General features: G+C 44.1%; 1 protein-coding gene across 11 annotated transcripts in view; it reads left to right on the top strand.

Moving 5' to 3' along the window:
• Positions 1 to 19,490, top strand: part of LOC139053074 (uncharacterized) — a 51,182-nt gene that overhangs the window by 2,780 nt on the left and 28,912 nt on the right. For 3 of the 11 annotated variants that reach the window (XM_070530230.1, XM_070530228.1, XM_070530229.1), the window contains exons 2-5: positions 5,106 to 5,246; positions 9,361 to 9,408; positions 9,476 to 9,517; positions 9,859 to 9,956. In XM_070530230.1, the coding sequence (XP_070386331.1) occupies positions 5,179 to 5,246; positions 9,361 to 9,408; positions 9,476 to 9,517; positions 9,859 to 9,956 (256 nt within the window). In that variant the 5' untranslated portion in view covers positions 5,106 to 5,178. The other 8 variants (XR_011510199.1, XR_011510200.1, XR_011510202.1 and 5 more) reach the window with 7 other exon arrangements.

The following is a 19,490-nucleotide window of genomic DNA, read 5'->3' as shown; positions in this document are numbered from 1 at the left end:
TTCACCACTTAATCAGAACCACAGTGCAGGTGGGACTTTAACCTTCCGTTTTCAGTTCGCTTCAGCGCCTCCGAAGCAGCCGATATTGCTGCTGTGTCCACATGATCCTTCATGCCACGTCACACTGACGGTGGCGCCAGCTTTTCCAGTAGTCGCCCCAAATATCAAAAACCTCGCAAGAGACATTTTTCTGATCAAGTATTCAGAAGTGTGAGATCCTATTTCATGTGCCCTTGTATGCGATCAATGTTTTGTGCAAATTTGAATGCCTACTTAAGAAAAAAAAACATTTCATTATGAGCGCGCCTTGATCGAATGTGCCTGTAACAGCGAGCGGAGCTCCATGTACACCCAAGTGTTCATTAATTGTCATATCTACAACTGAAGTAAAAATCTTGCACGACAATCTTTTTAATTCAGATCATGTTTTATCCAAAGCTTATGCTTCTGAATTCTGCACCACTAACACAGTCAGCTGAGTTTGTGCTCTGACTTTTTCCAATAAAAATAATTCAGAGACATAACGTATGAGCTGTCTCATGCTTTGTAGCTCTTGTACATCACCATCTAATCTTTACGCAAACAGATATTATGTTTGCCAGAGCTTTTTATTATTATGCCAGAGCTTTTTTCTTTTATTTTCTTGCCTTAATATAGCCTGCACATGGATCAAGTTTGGGAATACGCACTTGCAGCACAAGCACACCCTGTATGCGCTTCTGTTACACGTTAGAGCTACAGATGCAATAGCTTGCATGAGTCAATATGCTTGATACTTCATGTGCTATTCAAAACATAAGTCTTGCTCAACACTGGTTCATATTGACACGTGTACTCGTTTACCCTTTTCTCGGGGACTGCGCTCACCTGCTAGCAGCTTAAATTTATCGCTCAGCGCAAGACGTGCCTGCATGATTGGAACTTACTTGAATGTTATAGTTGATTCTATGTTCTCGCCAAACTTAACCAGATTGTATGCGCAACACGAATTGTGTAGTACTTTCTGGAAGTCATGCGAGCACTACCGATTACGCTGGAACCTTTGGCGAGTGATGCAAGACAAACGATGTGTTTGACTCGCAGATAATGGGGCTCAAAAACAAGCACCAAACTCGCAACCATTGTATGTGTACAAACGTCACGTAGTACAACACTTGAGTCAATGACAGTGTGCTGGAGTATTTACACCTTTGTGATAAAGAACCCCTTACAATCGAATCATAAATAAGTGAAACATATAATTACCTCCTAATGGCAGAATCAAGACCAGGGAAAACGGCGCACGTCAATCCATACCAATGTGTCCACAAAGCTGCGTAGTCAGTGTTAAAAACAGGTGCCATCTGTTGGCCTGTAGTCATGCCGTCTTCCAAAGGTGAAAATGTCCGGCACTAATACTACTGCATAAATAAGGTTACACAGGCAATGACACTACACGTTCCTCTTGAAAATTCATCTTCACAACAGTGCACGCCTCGCTCCATGCTACCGCATTCTAGTACACTCTACTCCATGCCTAGCTCAACTAGCTTGCTGTCAATATGGCTGCTGAACTACGCTGTCACGTTTCACCGGTTTCACCTTTGCGATTCAGTTTCTCGCTATTAATACAATTACACTTTATCTGAGGTAACAACTTTATTTTACCTTTATTTGAACTAATTTCATTTTATTGCTATATCATTATTATTGTTTGAGTCATAGAGGTTTGAGCCAAACATGACAAGATGCGCAACAAATGCCTTTTTTTTTTTCAAAATGGCAGCTGTAGTGGTCATGAATGCATAGTAAGCTTGCGTTATGTAGCTCTATGCGTTGCAGAGCACTTTCTTTTCATTTTTGTCGTAGGGAAGTAATCGCTGTGCTGCAAACACCAGCTGTTTCCACCAAATATCATTCAGCTCACTAGCGCTTAGCTAAGCAACAACGTCAGCTAAACAAAGTTGGTGCAACATTACCGTAACACCGCAGTGTCGGTCAGGCATGCAGCGTAATGTCACGAGACGAACCAATGCCTCATTGGACAACTAAAGATAAGGGCCAAGTTTCACAAATTTAGTGCGCTGAAACTATAGCACGCTGTTAAGAACGGCCCGATGACGCACAAGTTTTGCCTGCCAGTTGCGACAGCGGGCGTCAACTTTTCCTGGAGCGCCGCCGCAAACCTCTAGCTACGGCGTCACTAAGTCGACTTTGTGTGGACAATACGCGCATCCTCGACTCTCCGTTGCTGGAGCAGAGTTTGACGAAGCAGGCTTTGTGCCTGAACCCGCCACTGCGGACCTGATCTGCTATGAGCGGGGGAGTTGCCGCGGGAACGTCTACGGAGACCCCTTCCCACGCGCCGATCAAGACGCAAGACAATGGGCAGGCGGCGGGCACGCTGCAGGGGTCAGATCAGGGAATAAAATGCGCCTACGGTGCCTGGTCGTCTCGCCTATGGTGCATGGTCAACTTGTTTACGGTGCCTAGTCAAACGTTTTCCCTCACCTTGGGATCAAGGGAGGACCGAGTGTTTATAAACCGCTGTTGTGCGGCTGCTCAGAGTGCTTTCTCAAGCAGTCATGTTAGACTAACATACTTTTCCCTCGCAGTCATGCTAAACTCATGAACTGCATGTTGATACTGTAAACAAACCCATATTCCTCGTTCTCGATGAGAAGCAGTCCTTCCCTTCATCAACGTCCTCAGCGTGGAGAAGTTGGATGACGGCATGGGCCAGCTACCGTCTAATTCGTGCCTGACTCCAATGTTGACGAGTTACGAGCGATGGGATTGAGCCCCCAATCCTAACAATGCGTACATGCCAAGGCAATGTGCTCCGCATTAGTGCAACAGGATCCTGCATGATTCAATTATCCATATAAATAAGCCTTTTGTTGAATGAATTCCATCTCCAATGTTGCACTCGTTGCAGTATCATATCACTTAACTCATCTTCTTCATGTTAACAGTTGTACGAGTACTTGTCAAGGTATCACTTGGATCCCAACTACTACCAGTTGCTACTATAAAAGTGGTCAAAGTTCCAGTTGGAATCGAAATGGAACTACTTGCTACCAGTACAGCTGGTTAAGGTTCCAAATGGATCCCAACTGGGACCATTTGCTTCCAATACAATTGGCGATGGTTCGAGTTGGAATCGCAACTGAAACCAGTTGCTTTCCAGTTAGCTTGTAACTGGAACCAGTTGCATCCCAGTAGGTTTCTAACTGGTACCAGCTGTTTTCCTACTGGAACCAGTTGGTCCCAGTCAATGCCATTTGGAACCAGTTGGATTCCAGTTGAACATTTTTCACCTGGCATGGCAACTGCCGATGTGCGGCTCCAGTTGCTCTATAAGAAGTATCTTCTTAAACAAGGTGCTTCTGCTACAATGTCAACCCCGTGGGTGATGGTTGCAAGTGTGCAGAGTTTGAAATATTTTCTGCACAGATCCTCTTACGTGATGGCCTATGATCCTGAGTTTGTCAGAAAATATTACGGGGTGACATGGGAAAAATTTGCTGCAGACCTTGCATGTCTTGTTGGAGACTGCCACAGCTGCATGCCTTGCTGGAAATGGGGCTTTCAAAACTGGCTTTTCAGGGAGCCCATGCCCTCACGATTCCACTATGCCATCACATTCCATGGTGCATATAGACAGCTACCTAATGCACATTCTTGGTACTGTAGTCCAGACACTACTTGACCAGCAAATCTTGGCTAGATACGATGAACTCTGAATGCCACTGCGATAAAGAACTCCACGAAGCACCGTTACAAACCTTGGACCACTCGATGTTTGTTTGAACAAACCAGTGAAAGATAGAATTCGGGCGCTCTACACCGAAACTTCTCAGTGGCTGCCACGAATTCACGCCCACCAATAAAATGAAGCGTTGCTCGCTGCAGGACTTTGCTAAATGGGTGAAAGATGCATGGCGCACGATCCCGTCTGCCATGGTCAACGAGACCTTTAAAGTGCAGGATTTCGAATGCCATGGATGGCATCGAGGATGAAATGCTTTGGTCTGTTGATAGCGATAAGAGTTGTCTTATAGCAATGAAGAGTGATAGATATTGCCCCACGCGACTCGTACCAGCGCAGTGAAAATCTCGGCGGCAAGGTACGCCGCTCCCATTTGTGTTTTTATTCATTGCAACTTTAGTGTGTTGGAAATAAGCTTTTTCCAAATGAGAGAAAACAGTACTTCTATATGAAATCGCGAGGTGCTCGTTATTGTACTCTTTTCTTTTTTTTTGGTCACGGAAAAAGGGTGCAAGCTACAATCGAGGGCATGTTAGAATCGAGTAAATACGCTACGAGTACAATTTTCTTTAGTGAGTGCAATACAGCTATAGTCGCAAAAGCTGGAGACTGCATTGAAGTGTAGAAACTGCAATGTGGTAACGCAGCAAGAGTGATTAGAGGTTAAGTAACTGCGACTGGAATTACACCAGACGAAACAAATCTTCTTTGTATCGTGCAACAAATTTACTTCAAAGTTTGTAAAGGTACCGAACCACAGAGGCGTACTCAAGAATGGGACGAAGTAATGTGTTATGTAGAACACCTTAGTAATAGTATCACGCGGAGCTTTCGTTCAAAGTCGATGAAGAAATTATTAATGATGACACGGGTGCCCGGGAAGACCATGATTCGGACAAAGAGTCATGCGAGGAGGTGCAGCCACGACCTCATCGCACCTCACGACAAGTCATGGAGGCGCTACTGATATTGGAAGACGTTTGCCTGAGCACTTCTGACAGTTTGCGGGCTGTTGGCCACTAGGAATTTAAGAAAAGTTTTGATGTCAGCCGAAATCTGCATGAAAAATCAGATGACTATTGCAAGATACTTGAGTAAATAAAGTTATGCTTCTCCAACTTGATTTTAATGTTGTTTTTCCTGTTCGTTAATTCGGCATTTGGATAATTCGGACATTTATCCCGGTCCTGTGAGATCTGAATTAACGAGCTTTTACTGTATAAAGCATCTTTTTTTTTAGAAACTTCAAATGTTTTGTCTTTAGTTATTCAGCAAATAAATTTTGAGGTCGCAATGGTGCTCCCAGTTCATCAGTACATCAACAAAGTTTTTTTTTGTGTAACTTGCTATGCAGGCACATACCTGCGTGCAAGGGAGAAGGCGCGTGAGGATGAAGAACGGACCATGTACCCTCTACAGACACAGAAATGGGCAGCAGGGGGAAATGCCGCTGCCCGACTGGCCACCATGAAACTCCTCAACGCCAAAAACCCAGGTAACTGCTATTTTATATGTCATCAGACAAATCTTTTTCAGCGTGTGCACATATAGTAATGAATTTCAATATGTGAAATTAGAGTATTGGATTGTATAGGCATTCTCAAAAATTATTTTTTGCACTGGGTCCGTATAATTTACCGTGTTAATAAGTTATGGCTTTAATACTGTATTTTTTTCATCTAGGCAAGTAACTTCAGCAACAGTGCTTGTTAGAAATCCTGTGCAGCTCCCTGAGCAGTTTCTTGTTTGAGCCGCCCAATGGAAGGTCCCTGACATACTGATTTTTTGCATTTACCTTTTGCAATTTTTTTTGCCTAATAAATGCCGCACATTCACATACTGTAGTGAATCCTTAAAATAGTTTGTAACACGATTGTAGTTGTCTAAACACTGTTCACTTCTACAAGCTTTTAATGCAAGATGATGTAATTACTGTTTCAAGTGATATGAACAGAAATCTACCTGACTGATTATCATATTAAAATTGAATAATGCAGTCAGGTTACGGTGCATTGAGTTGTAATGTGATCCAATTTATGTATTAAAGAAGTCCTGCTTTTGCAGTAGCTAAGTGGCAATTTTTGCACCACTATATGGGCCAATAACTGGAAAATCATCCCGGCTCTTATGGTCCTTCAGAAGGGCCGTACAAGATGCAGGTTAGTTCTCAAAGGAAAAGGGCGCCTCTCTGGCACTCCAAGAGGAGTGCCAGAGAGGCGCCTCATGGTTAGCTGCGCCATACAAAGTCGTCAGAAATGCTTTGAAATATGTTTCAAACTGATCGGGGGAGCACACAGGAAGGGGTGTGAGGAACAGAAAAGGAGGCGTGATCCTTCGTCCCTTATCCGCTGCGCACTGCCATGGGTTGCCAAGGTGACTTGCAGAAGTCATGTTGACTTTCTTGGCCACTGCTGTCACTTGTTTATGGGCCTTTGATGCCAGACGTGGTGCAAGCATGTTTCCAGAATTGGAGCAACGCGCTTCTCGGCCACCAATGGTTTTAATGCAGTGCTTATATTTGTGCACTGTTGGGGAAGGCCTTAGGACAACGTAGAGGTTGCTTATGTTATCTTCCCCCGGCTGCAAATATGTGCTTTCGTGAGCAATTACCACTGGGAAACCATTACTGGATTTGCGGAATCCAAGTAGCCTGGCCCACGGCTGTGTGCCATTTATGAATTTTCTAACTCTTGCGGGTAGCTGTTCATTATAGCCCAAGTAGCTGTGGTTTCTCGGAAAGATTCCTGCAGCTAGCTTGCTGCCTTCATGCTGGAGATGGTCAACTTGCGTGCATGCGAGTGCACAAAAGGGAATGGCAAGAACAATTTATTCCCACCTGCAAGAGCCTGACTTCAAGCCTCCAGTGCGAAAGTGTGTCAAGGCCAAGGTTCGGTGTCAACAGTACAAGGGATTGGAGGTTCAGACTTTGTGCCTTCTCTTAATTAGACAACTGCTTTTCACTCATGCTGCTACCGGTACCCCTCAAGCCAATAAGGAACCTTGAACATTTTCTTTCTTTAAGTGGTGCTGCAGCCAGTTGAGGACAACATAGAAGTTAAGCAATGGGTAGTAGTTATTGAAGTTCAGAATGATCACTGATGCCAAGCACCATGTTTACTTTTATAGACTGCTCGGAAGGTGTGTCCTATGAAAGAGACCACACAGCTGTGCACAAGACATAGGTTATAAATTTAAGTTAAAAACTGTTAATGACAGTTAATGATTTTAAATATGTGCTTAACACAGGCAGAACTGCCTCGGAAAATTCCAATTAGCAGTGGCAAACTATCTATTGTTTATAGAGTTGACACCCAGACCCAGTCTTAGGTTGCACTTAAATAGTATGTTGCCACCTGAGTAGTCGACATTGATTACATTGGACAAACTGTTCTCCACTGCTTAGCATTTATCACAAAAGTCATAAGCAATGTGACAAAAATTATTTTATTGAACATTTGGCAGGTCCCCATCTCCATCAAGTACAGACTCTGAGTCTCACCCTGATAAACGCTCGCTAGGGACACCACCTGCTTTTGACACTGACAGGTTTTAACAATTTTCTACCTCCTTATGCTTTGAAAATAGTTCATACTGCTAATGAATGAGGTCCCCAGAAGAGCTGTGCACAATAAAGGAATGCATGCCATGTTGAATAACAAAGTGTAACCACAAAAATCGGCAACGGTTGCTCACTAATTCATTTATTTTGTTTATGGGAATTGAAAATTCAAGCAATAAGTATGCTTTCTCCGAAAGAAACATTTGTTCAGATTAGTGAAATTTACATGCATGTATGGTTCAATATATGCCGTCATGCGATTGCCCAAAAATTGAATGTGCTTCTCCATAAATAGCAAATGAGAAACTTCTTGAAACCGCTTAAAATCTCTCTTTGTTGATTAAAGATCCGGAAGGATTAGGAATTGTCTGGTTTGTCTCAATGAATTGTTACTATTATCATCAGCCTACATAGCATAAAGACTGCAGGATGAACACCTTTCCCAATGATCTGCAGTACCCCTTTATCTGATGACACTATTTGATGCCTGAAACTTTCTAATCTCATCATGCTGTCCCTGACTGCACTTCCCTTCTCTCGACAATCATTCTGAAACTAGTAGACCACCAGTTATCTATTGCATGCATTACATTGCCCTCCCCCAGCCCCATTTCTTCCTCTTAATCTCAAATAGAATATCTGCTACCCTGTGTGCTCTCCAATCCGTCCCGCTGTCTTTTTGTCTGCTAATGTTACACCTAATATTTTTTTCTCTATTGCTAGTTGCACGGTCCTTAACTTCTCAAGCTTCTTCGGTACGTTTCTGCCTGATATGTTAGTACTGGTAGAGTGCGGTGATTCTACATGCTTCAAATACAACACTACGCTGCCAGTCATAACTTGGTGATGCCTTCCGTAAGCACACTAATATTATTCTGTGTATTTTCTTTTTCATGATCAAGGTCTCTTCACTGGCCTAGATAAATATAGTCTTGCATAGATGCTAGATGCTAACTGCTAATCACGAATTTTCATTCTTGTGGCTCTGTCTTCTGCCTTACTACTCTAACTCCACTTTTGGTCGGCTAAGGTCCTCAGTCATTTCAAGTCACCTACAGCATTGCTGAAAAGGACAATACCATCCGGAAATCACAGGTTGCTGTAATATCGAAGGGCATTCTGCCGAAAGCTTTTCTGGAAGCGTGTCACAACAAATAAATGCAAAAATATTTTTTATTGACAACTTTGAACTGACAAAATTCTTAAAAATGTTTCTTTCAGATTTTCATCGCAGAGCGTATGTTATCGTATATTCTTCGGCCGCTTATGCTGTGGCCACCCTCTAGGCAGTATGACCGGCAGTGGCTTCACCGAGTCCTATGGGCGGCTGCAGGGACTGCCACTCGGGAAGATTCGTATAACCTCCTTGTATCTAGTTTATTGTTAAAACTGGTTTTGTTACAAGTGGGTTTGACTACTGTGCAGATTTATTCATTAACCTGTTTCATGACATGAAGTTGAGCCATTGTTAAATATTGCTTCTGAAATCTGGCCTGCTCTCATTTCATTGAAATGAATCATCACCCTGATGCTATTTAAGGTAACTAGTGATTTTTTTTTTCCAATACTGAAAGCTATACATATTAGTACATGAACTATAAGTACCTCTGATGTTCTTGATTTCGCGGGACTGGGCAGACAGATTCTACACTTCAGCAGTACCAAACAAGCCCCAGATGTAGTGTGCCTAGGTTTGAAAGGTGCACATTTACTTGCTCTTGTTCTACGTGTTATGAGCAATGTACTATTAGATGTTTGCATGTTTAATTTAAAGAGGTCAGCCCTATTTGTATTTTTGAACCTGCATGAATTGTAGGGTAGACATCTTACGCAATTCTTTTAGCTGAAATTTAGGAACAGTTATGGTCGAAAAACATTACCTGCCATGTTTAACTCTTTATTTTCATATTTGCAAAATTTAGAAATTCCCAAACTGGTCATGTCAGCTATGAGCACAGAGAGTACTCTTTGTTCACGTATGTCCCTAAGCTTTTCTGCATTTCCAGCCTCAAGTGTACTGTTTTTATCGTAATTCTATGCTTCTTAACAGCCAAACAACTGGTTATGCACGTCACCTACAAGTAGAAACACCACCAATGTGAGTTACGTACATATGCCTTACCAAGGGTAAGGTTCCTTACAAATGCAATGATGTATTTTTGCAGGCTGACTCATCAAAACACATTGAACCCTCGGGTTCAAACAGAGTAAGTATCATTAGAGCTTGCTCATACACTGTATATTTGCAGCAAAATGATTGTACTCGCAGCTCTGCACAGTACCACAGCCAGAACACACAGCAATTCTTTGGCCTTTCTCAGTAATTGTTTGAGAGCACCAACTCCATCTGCCGCTGGCAGCTTTCATTATTTGTCTTTAGGTTCCCAAATACCCAGAGTCCATGATGTCACACATGTCGCACCCTGATGCCTATAGCTTAAGGCCACTTTTTTACATTAAGCACAGCCTTTCTGTTATGCCTTTGCTGTTGTGTATAATAGGTGTTCACAACCAATTTCATTGTATAAGTGCTTATTTACTTTTACAGTCGAAGCGGCACTTCCATACAATTTGTGCAAGAAAGGTTGGAAGGGCATCCTGCAATGTTTGCTACCATTGAGCCTGTTGACGTGCATGTGGAGCAAAGTAAGGTTACAGCTTTAATTTTCAAAGAGCATAGGCCATTGCACTTGTCCAACTGCATGGTTCTGGCTATTTTGCCTGTCACAGCAAAATAAGATGTTATTTTTAAATATGTTGATCAAGTGCGTGTACGGAATTATGATTTTTTCCATAAATTTTACACATGCAAATATTAAATGGTCAGCTCACTCTCAGATCTAGTAGAACAGCGTCTGCCGCACGTGTGCTGGCACTCATTACGTATTAGTTCAAAAACCTGACACGGAACAATACTTTCTAGGGCTGACGTACATTTGGCAGGTGTTGAAGTTGTCAACTAGATCATAATTTCTTCATTCTTAGATCAAGGAAGAGTTCTGAAGGAGCTGGCACATATCCGCCAACAAAATGAACAAATCATCGAAATGCTGAATGCCATGGTGCCACGAATGCCATGCTGAATGCCACGAACTACTATCTAACCTCAACCACCTTGTTTTCATACTAAGCATCCAAGAACATGACTCGGAAGGTTCCTTCGATTTGTCTACACTGGCTGAACTAGTTTAGGCTGTGCAGCAAATGTTAGTGCTGAGATAATAACGGGCAGCCGAAATTTTTAGGAATGGTACGAAGAATGTGGCTGCCAGCTTCTTAAAGGGAAGCTGAAGAGTCTGTCGAATTCAATAAGACGCTCATATACGGATGCGGGAACCTTATAAACCATGTAGGTCAAATTTGGGTTTTTTTTTTTCAAATAGGAGCGACGTAATCGTCGGTTGAAATTGCGCTGTAGCTCCGCCCCCCGTCGAATGCCGCGCGCTGCTGCTGACGCTGACGATGCGAGCGGAGACCGGAAACCGCGGTGTTGTGACGTCAACTTTAGTGTTTTGCTCCTTCGCAGCCTGCGCGACCGTGCCTGACCGTGCTTGTTTCTGCGTGCGGGGCGCCGTAATATGCTTCGATCGACCCTGCATTTCTTTGTTGGTGCGTCTGTGTGTATGTAGAGTGGTGGTCAACGTGCGCAGCATCAACTGATGTGGTGGGCCGATCATGCCGTCTTTCTGTGCAGCCTACGGTTGCACGAACACCAGCGGCCGCGACGATGTTGTCTTCCATTGCTTCCCACAAGACAAGAAGCTTTTAAGGAAGTGGGAGGCTGCTGTAAAGCGAAAGAATTTCAAGCCCTCAAGAACAACACTGCTGTGCTCCAACCACTTCCGTGACGACGATTATCACCAGAATTTCCACTAGCAGGCTTTCTAAACGCAGCGCGAAAAGATCGGAGCAACGAAAACAAAGACGGCACGAGTGCGGACTGACTGATGATAACTGGTGTTGGAAGGCCTTATGAATACACGAATTCGCCCAAACCTGGATTTTGATTTACTGCGAGCTCCTTCATGTTAGCACGCTGAACGGAAGGTGCATGTTTATTTCCCGCCCTCGACGCAGGTTTCGTCGCAAAGCGCCGCGAATTTTCTATTCGCACGTGTGTTGTAAAACAGCCTGCACGCAGCTACCATAACACAGTGCAAATGTAGAGTTTGCATGTGCTGGAAAGCCGGCGCACGCCAAGACGCTACGCTCCCCCCGTCTCTCGCGCACAGCGAGAAACCGACCGTCTCGCGTAGCCGACGGAATTCGCCGCCTTTACGACTTCGGTTACGAGTAGTGTGCGGATGGCGCACAGATGAAGGTCACTACACGTACTGCATGAACCGGGAAGCTTTTCACGCGTTTGAACCGTCTTTGTAGGTTCCCGACAGCTTTGGACAGCGCACAAATGCCGACGATCGCATCCCCGCTTACGTTCCACGAGGAGGCATGCAGGAACACAACACTACAGTTGTTTGACCGGAAACGAGCTCACTAAATCGGCGAAAGATCGGCGAGATCACTAGATCGTTTTGCAAAAAACATACTCATCAAAGAGCATTTCCAACACGAGGAGATCCCAAGACTTCGCTTTCGTTCTCGTCGAAAGCACTGCTCGCACCAGCATCGTTTGCTTCTTCGAGAGGCCGGCTCTTTGCAATCGGCTCGTACATGTAGGGAGCAACGCCGAACTCTTCAGAAAAACGCAGTCTCTCTAAATTTTCTATTACCTCTTAATTTTCCATTACGGAACCAAACTACCTGGCACCGCGCTTCATGTGGAGCGGCAGCGGTCGGTCGCTAAAGTTGACGTCACTGGTCGCCTGACCAATCACAGGCGGAAACGAGACGCGCGAGCTGGGCGTGTCCGCTGCTGCACTTTTCGTCGAAACAAAATATATTTGCGCTTTCTTTCGCTCAACTTCGATACGATATTCGAATTCAGAGGGTTGAAAACCATTATGTACACATGTTCACTTATTTTTTCTGGAAAACCTTTCAGCTTCCCTTTAATTGATGAACATGTATACTTTTATTTCTTCCATTTTTAGGCCCTGTGTACATAGATACACTATGTGACGAATTATTTCAGTTGTGTCTGCAAGTTCCCAACTTCATTTAACTGTTTACTGCAACTGTGTAGTTTCGTTATTCCTGCCTCCCGGCTATCATATGCCACGTACCCAGGGGCTCTAGACCTAGTCAAGCCACTTACTGCAGCTTATTTGGCGTCCCACCTAAATTATGCGAGAACAGTCTCATTCTGATGCAATAAAGCAGTGTATTTTGCACAGTTACTGTAATAATATATGGTACGTAGGAGTGAAAAAAAGAGCCCAATACGAATGATGACACTTCACCTTGCAGTGGCAAAGAGGAAACCAATTTTTGAGTGGCGGCATTGGTGCCTCAGGAAGCCAGGCTCAAGAGAGCATGGTCATGGCATGTGCAGTGCGCGAGATTCGGCGTTCGAAGGCAGAGCTTCCTCACTGAGCGTCCTGCCCATAGGAGCAATTGCTGCCCACGTCGCTACACCTGCACCTGAACTGATACCCCCACCAGCTGACAGAGTACCTAGGCCAGTTCTCCCTCTCGACAAATGGCCCAGGAGGACTGGCATTCCTGAGCCTTGTCACATGAGCATTCGGGAGAGCAGAACTAGGCCAGCCTCGCTGGCTGTGGATGTGACATGGTGGGTTTCTGCTGAGTTCTCCCAAGCACAACCCCGCCATCGGAAAAAGCGGGCACATAGAGGCTCCCATTTGTCGACTGTGGCGCAACGCCACCTATGCTCTACGCAGCCAGAGGACAACGCCTGCCGTATGACCCTATGTCCGTCACAATTTCTGCGATGTCTCCAACACAGTGACACCTGCTTCTACTTGAAGTGTAGGCTGCATGCTTACCTTTGACTAATTCACATATATCCGTGCGTCCTCTGGAATGTACATTAGGAACTGTTGCGTGTGTCCCGTATCTATGTGTTAAGTCTGCCTAATACAAGTCTGACGTGTGTTTATACTTCTGCGTACTTCCTCTATCTCTTTCTGGAGTGATCCTGAAATCAATACCATCACACTTGTGCCCAGAATGCCACTCTCTGCTGATCTCCCTTGCGTTCAACATGGACAGGAGCAGTTCTATGCTTGGCAATGACCATGCTCACAAGGCACTCAGAGCAGCAGAATATGCCCTAAAAATACTATAAGAATTTGAGGCTGTGCTTCAACTTTGTCTGCCATTCACTTAGAGCAGTTTCCATGCTTTAGAGTAGTTGTTGCTTGAACTCAAGGCTTCACAGGGCACTTAACACTACCCAAAGATGGATGAGTTGTTTCTTGCTGCACTGCTCTTTCAGCGTGCATAACTGCTTACCATTTTCAGATTATTCGTAGTGACTGACAACACACCAACTCTGGTTATCTCATGCACGGGCCTTTGCTGTGAATCTGCACATGACATCTGCCATAGGCGCATCGCACAACAAGGGTAATACTTGTCCATTACATTCACAAGCAGAGGTCATGGTTGTGCATGTGCTCAGTGAGTTAACTTGCATGGACTAACTATGGCAACATGGTGCGTCTTTAAGAAGGCCTCCGTATACACTAAGCAAATGTTGCACTTGCACACCCGGCCGTTTTACAGATAGACAGCTGAAGAGCCACAGGCCACAAAATTCACCTGAGCTAGTACTGTGGGAGGCAAGAGGCTGTGACTAAGAGAAGCTGGACAATTTTGATCTTGAAATGCAGAACAGTAATGTGCAAGGAATTTTCAATCAGGCAGTCATTAAGCTTAAAGCACGCTTTAACGAAAGGCCTGCCTGGCATCTCTAGAGCAAGTTTGTGCACCGCAGAAGCTTGGCTTCAAGTTCAAGAAACGATTGCGGAAATGTACAGCAGCAACACCCATATTTCACACTGGTGCACTGTTGGAAAATGCTGGTCGTGTGACATTCAAAGTATGAATTAACATATCCATTGTAAGTGCATGCAAACTAAATGTTCTAGCCTTTGAATGGGGCTTTGACTTTTTCCCTACCGTGAGGAAAATAGTTTTTTTTCAGTAGGTTACACTATATTTTTTTTTTCTGGAAGTACTGCACTCAATAGTTTGTCTTTTATCATCAAAGTTTAAACAAAAATGCCTGCGTCCAGCAGCAGCATGCGCACTCCATAACATCACAGGTCTTGCAATTACGCTGCATCTGCGGTTGATTTTATCCATGGCTGGAATGCGTGCACTGACAATCTCCCAGATTTTTCTCCTGTTGGGTTCACTGTCGGCAATCACAAGTGAACTGCACCAATCTGAACTGTGAGTTAGACTACTTACAGCTCTTTTTCACAGATGAACTGTTTGAAAAAATTGTGTGCCAAAGAAACTGCATTGCACATAAGAAAATGTCTAACCCAGGCATCTCTCTCAAGCACTCCATATGGAAGAACTGGCAAGATGCAACTCCAGATAAATTCAAAGCTTTTCTTGGGAGTTCTGCTGAACATGGAACTCAATCCCAAATTAGAAATCAAGAATTCAGCTAAGATCTGCTAAAGAAGATGCCGTTCTTCTTACAAGCATGCATGAAAGTGAGATTTTCCAAAATATTCTGTATGCTACACATTGCTCCATCCAAAGACACCTTTTCAGCCTTGGCAACCCGGGGCAGCAAGACAAGGGATAGTGCTCGGCAAATTGATGCTAAGTGCCTTGAGCATTACAAAGTGGGGCAATAAATTTGTGATGAGAGCACCGACAGCTTGAAAGGAAGAGTCTCCTTCCAGTGCTATAGCCTACAAGAGCTGAATAAATTGGGCCTCCACATTTTTGATCTTGCAGTTCGTATCACCAGGAAGTGGTTATACAGTGAAAGCTCGTTAATTCGAACTTCAATAATTCTAATTTATGGATCATTCGAACTGTACGATTTGGTCCGGCCAAGCTCCACAGAAGTCTATGTATAAAAAAGTCCGTTAATTCGAACGCGAGAAGGTTCCCTCACGGATAATTCGAACTACGCTCGCCTGGCACACGGCCAGAGAAACGCGCCTACTGCCTACACACAAGGCTGTATTGCCTCCAAAACGGAGAGAACGGCGAGAGAAGGCAGCGGCGGCTGCTGCCTCTCCGTTCTACGTAACCTCCGAGACTTCTTGCCCGTTGCGAATCTCAAGAGGCTTTACAAATCTTGTACAGCTGCTAATGTTGTGCGGAGATGGCACGGCAAGCTCCAAAACACAGCGAATCAAGTACGTCGCAGCTGCGCTTGCAATCAAGAACCAACGAATCAGGGCCTTTGCCACCTTCACATGTTCAGCGTCTTTGTCTTGGCAGTCTTCATCGGTTGTGTACCTCTGTTTCCAGCTTAGGAGGTACCGGCCATCGCGATTCATTGTGATGGTGTTAAGCCTCAGCTAACGTTCGTTTCGGTGGACATCGGTGGTGTGGCACAGTCGGAGCCAGAGCTTCCACTTGAAGATGGCGTGTGCCCGCGGCACACGCCATCACTTTCTGACATGCCAAATTTCTGACATGCCCTACTGCTTCCAAATCGCAGTGTACTGTTGCCCTCCTTCACTTTCGTCAGTTCGAACTTTCGTTAATTCGAACTGAAGCGGCTTCTCCTTGCGGTTCGAATTAACGAGCTTTTACTGTAATTCGCGTACGGACAGATTCTACACATCCCCACTGCTTATCAGGGGTGGGACTGCCCAAAGTCATTTTGGAGCAATTTTCGGAGCGAGTAAAGTTTCCTTTTTTTAACAGTTTGGAGCAGACAAAATAGCATTTTGGTGGAAATCTGAACATATCGGTCGTATGAGCCTAGGGCCAGTAAGCCATTGTTGCCATTTTCGCCTGGTCATTTTTTAAGCCCGTAAAGAGGGGTATTGCGAAGCTAACTCTAACAAACACTCTTCGCCACTCTTGTGTTCATAAGTGTCAAAGCAGTTTTCTGGCCCAAACAGAACGCCTGAAAAATGCTGGGTACCCACAGTCTGTGATCACTTCAGCAGTCAAAGGTTTACTTGAAGCTTTCAAACATGACTGCCTGAATGCACAGACTTCTTTGCCTCAATCTTAGAATGCCATCTGAACCTCCACTACAGAAACTGCAGGTGCAAGCCCAAGTACTCGGAAGTGCTATGTAGTACCAAGGAGTGCCACAAAATTGACATGCGAGATAATAGAAGCAGTGAACATCGCTACATTGGGTGACACGTGTGTGAGTGCACGATCAGTTGATCTAACAAAGAAAAAAAAGTTATCTTAACCTCAAGCCGTGAACGATGTGGCAAAAGGGCAACCCAACCATCCAAAGACGCTCTAGGTCACTCATCTTCTAGGTTTAACTTTCTTTTTTTTCAGTGATCATCATTGTGAGGTCAATATCTTACAAATGCGGTTGCACAGGCTGTTACTAAAACCCCATATATATGACCATGACGCATCTGAAAATAAATTGTTGGAAGTTGGTGCCTGCCTTTGTTGGTTTTCACTCTGTCCTTGTCTTGTGTTGTGCGCTACATGCGACCCTAACATGCCCAAGCTTACATTTCAACTTATCCTGTAGCATCATAAATTTCCGTTTCTTGGCTGGAGGCGGCATCTTAACAGGCTGGTAAAGCAGACAGTCGAATTGTCACACACAGTTGATGCACCTTAGCACCAACCCCACAACATAGCGACCACACTACACACACACACACACACACGACCATGTGCGGCGGTACACAAAGCATAAAGCGTCATCGGGGTTATCAGAGCCTTCATGTGTTTATGATTATGATTATCAGTGATTATGAGTCAGCATGCTATGCAGACATTCCACTCCACATTAGCACGTTATGATGGCACACAAGATTATAAAAAAATTTGCCTACTGTGATATTACCTGTTTCTTGTCTTGTTTTTTCATTTTTGTAATTTATACACTTATACAGAACTTTTGGTAAGGGCCCTGCACTGTCACCTGTTGCAATGGTCAAACCACCACCATCACCATCATTGCTGTTGCCTGTTGCAAGGTGCAACTGCTCCACTAATAGCTACATTATAGTTTTTTTTCTTTTTCTTCTAGAACGATAATGGCAGCAACCACGCAAGTGCGCTGTGGCGGCAGTTTACGCAATTTAAGGGCACAGCGAATGTATTTGAGCAGTATTTGGATAGTGTTACTTGAGTACATTATTTGCAAACTGTCCTTCAAAAAATTTCGTTTTAATGAGGAATTGCTGTAAAGAAAGTTTTGTTGTCATGAGATATGCAATGCATTGACTCCTATGGGCGTTTGTTGGTGATCCGAAAATGTTTTATTGCCCCGAGAGTTTGTTATTGCGGGTTTCAACTGCAATGACATGGATACAATGCAGCAATAAACCCTCTATATGCCAGCTTGATGTGCTATCCAGTTTCAGCGGATAAAGGTTGCTGTGCAAGTCAGCAGCTACAGCGATATCTCGTTACCACAAACTTCATATTGAGGATTCCTTCAGAATAAAGAAAACTTCAAAAACCTACAGCCAGAACCATATTGTTTTATGTAGAAATGTTTAATCCAAGTGCCGCTGAAAATAATCCAGGTGCCAGTCAATTTAATTTGAGCGCCAGCATTTTTAATCCTTGTGCCAATTTAATCCAGGCACCACCACATTCAATCCCAATGCCACTACATTTAATCCCAGTGCCATCCGAATTAAACCGCCTGCCAACTGATTTAATTCTTGTGCCAACTATTTTATTCCCAGTGCCAGTGAATGTAATCCTGTTGAAAATTGATTGAGGAACAAATCATTCTTACGAAAGAGGCTGTAAGAGGCATCAAGTATGCCATATATTTATTCCTGTCATCACTGTATTGGTGTCAGCACTATAGGAGCACAGTTTCCATGCTGCCAGTGTAGTTATAGCTGGTTCAGAAACATTTTCATGTGGTATATCGTTCATTTCCTCCTCTTCGAGTCACCTTTCCGAGTGACTCACATGAGTGAGTCACAATCGTGATGCACATTACGCAACTTGGGTTGCGATCGTGACATGCCATTTCCTTCCCTATCGTTATACAGATAGATCAAAATGGTTTGCAAGAGTAAAAATTTGCTCACCATTACTTATGCACTTGATATAATTACTAAGCGACTCATTATGGCTCATTAAGCTTGTACCTCGCATGCACTCCTATGCTACCGAAGTGCATAAGAAATGAAATGGTTCTGACAGTGTAACGGCTTATTCTTGAGTCACATGATTAGGTCACTAGAGGCTGACTCGACGTCACCACCGTCGCACCTCATAGATTGCCGACTAGCATATAAACTTGACGTCACCTCCATCACACCTCTCCTATATTGCTGACTAGCACATCAAACGAAATACCTTTCAAAGGGTAACAATCTTCTCAATATCACTCAGCCAAGTTACAAGATCACTAGTGACTCGCATCACGGCACCACAGTTCTCACCCATGCATGCACTCTCCTAACCTGCTGAAATGCATATCAAACAAAATGGTTTTCGAAAAGTAAGAAACTGCTCACTATCACTGTCAGATTATGTGATCACTAGTGACTCATGTGACTTCAGAGTTATCCCTCACGCATGTACTGTCTTGACCTGCCGAAATGCATATTAACCGGAATAGCTTTAAATAGGTAACAACATTGGCTCACCATCACTCATTTCCATGATGCGATTACTAGTGACTCACGTGACGTGGCCACTGTTCTCATCCACGCATGCACTGTCCTGACCTGTCAACATGTGTATCAAACAAAATGGCTTTCAAAGGTAAACAACAGGCTCACTATCACTGAGTCCCATGATGTGGTCACTAGCGACCGTCGTGAGGTCACCACACTTTTTACCCAACCATGCACTCTACCTACCTGCTGACATGCATATCAAACGCAATGGCTTTGAAAGAGTAACTACCTGGTCACTATCACTCTGCTCAAATGAGGTGATCACTACTGACTCACGTGACGTTGCCACGCTTTCTACCCAACCATGCACTCTACTAACGTGCCAACATGTATTTTAAACCAAATGGTTTTCAAAGGGTAACAGTCGGCTCTCTATCACTCAGTTCCATGATGTGATCACTAGTGGCTCATGTGATGTCACCATGCTTTTTACCCGACCATGCACTCTCCTAACCTGCCGACATGCATATCAAATGAA

This window comes from Dermacentor albipictus, unplaced genomic scaffold (assembly GCF_038994185.2).
Source record: "Dermacentor albipictus isolate Rhodes 1998 colony unplaced genomic scaffold, USDA_Dalb.pri_finalv2 scaffold_67, whole genome shotgun sequence".
Lineage (NCBI taxonomy): Eukaryota > Metazoa > Arthropoda > Arachnida > Ixodida > Ixodidae > Dermacentor > Dermacentor albipictus.
Note: the sequence above shows the minus strand (reverse complement) of the source record. Positions and strands in the feature narration are given on the sequence as shown.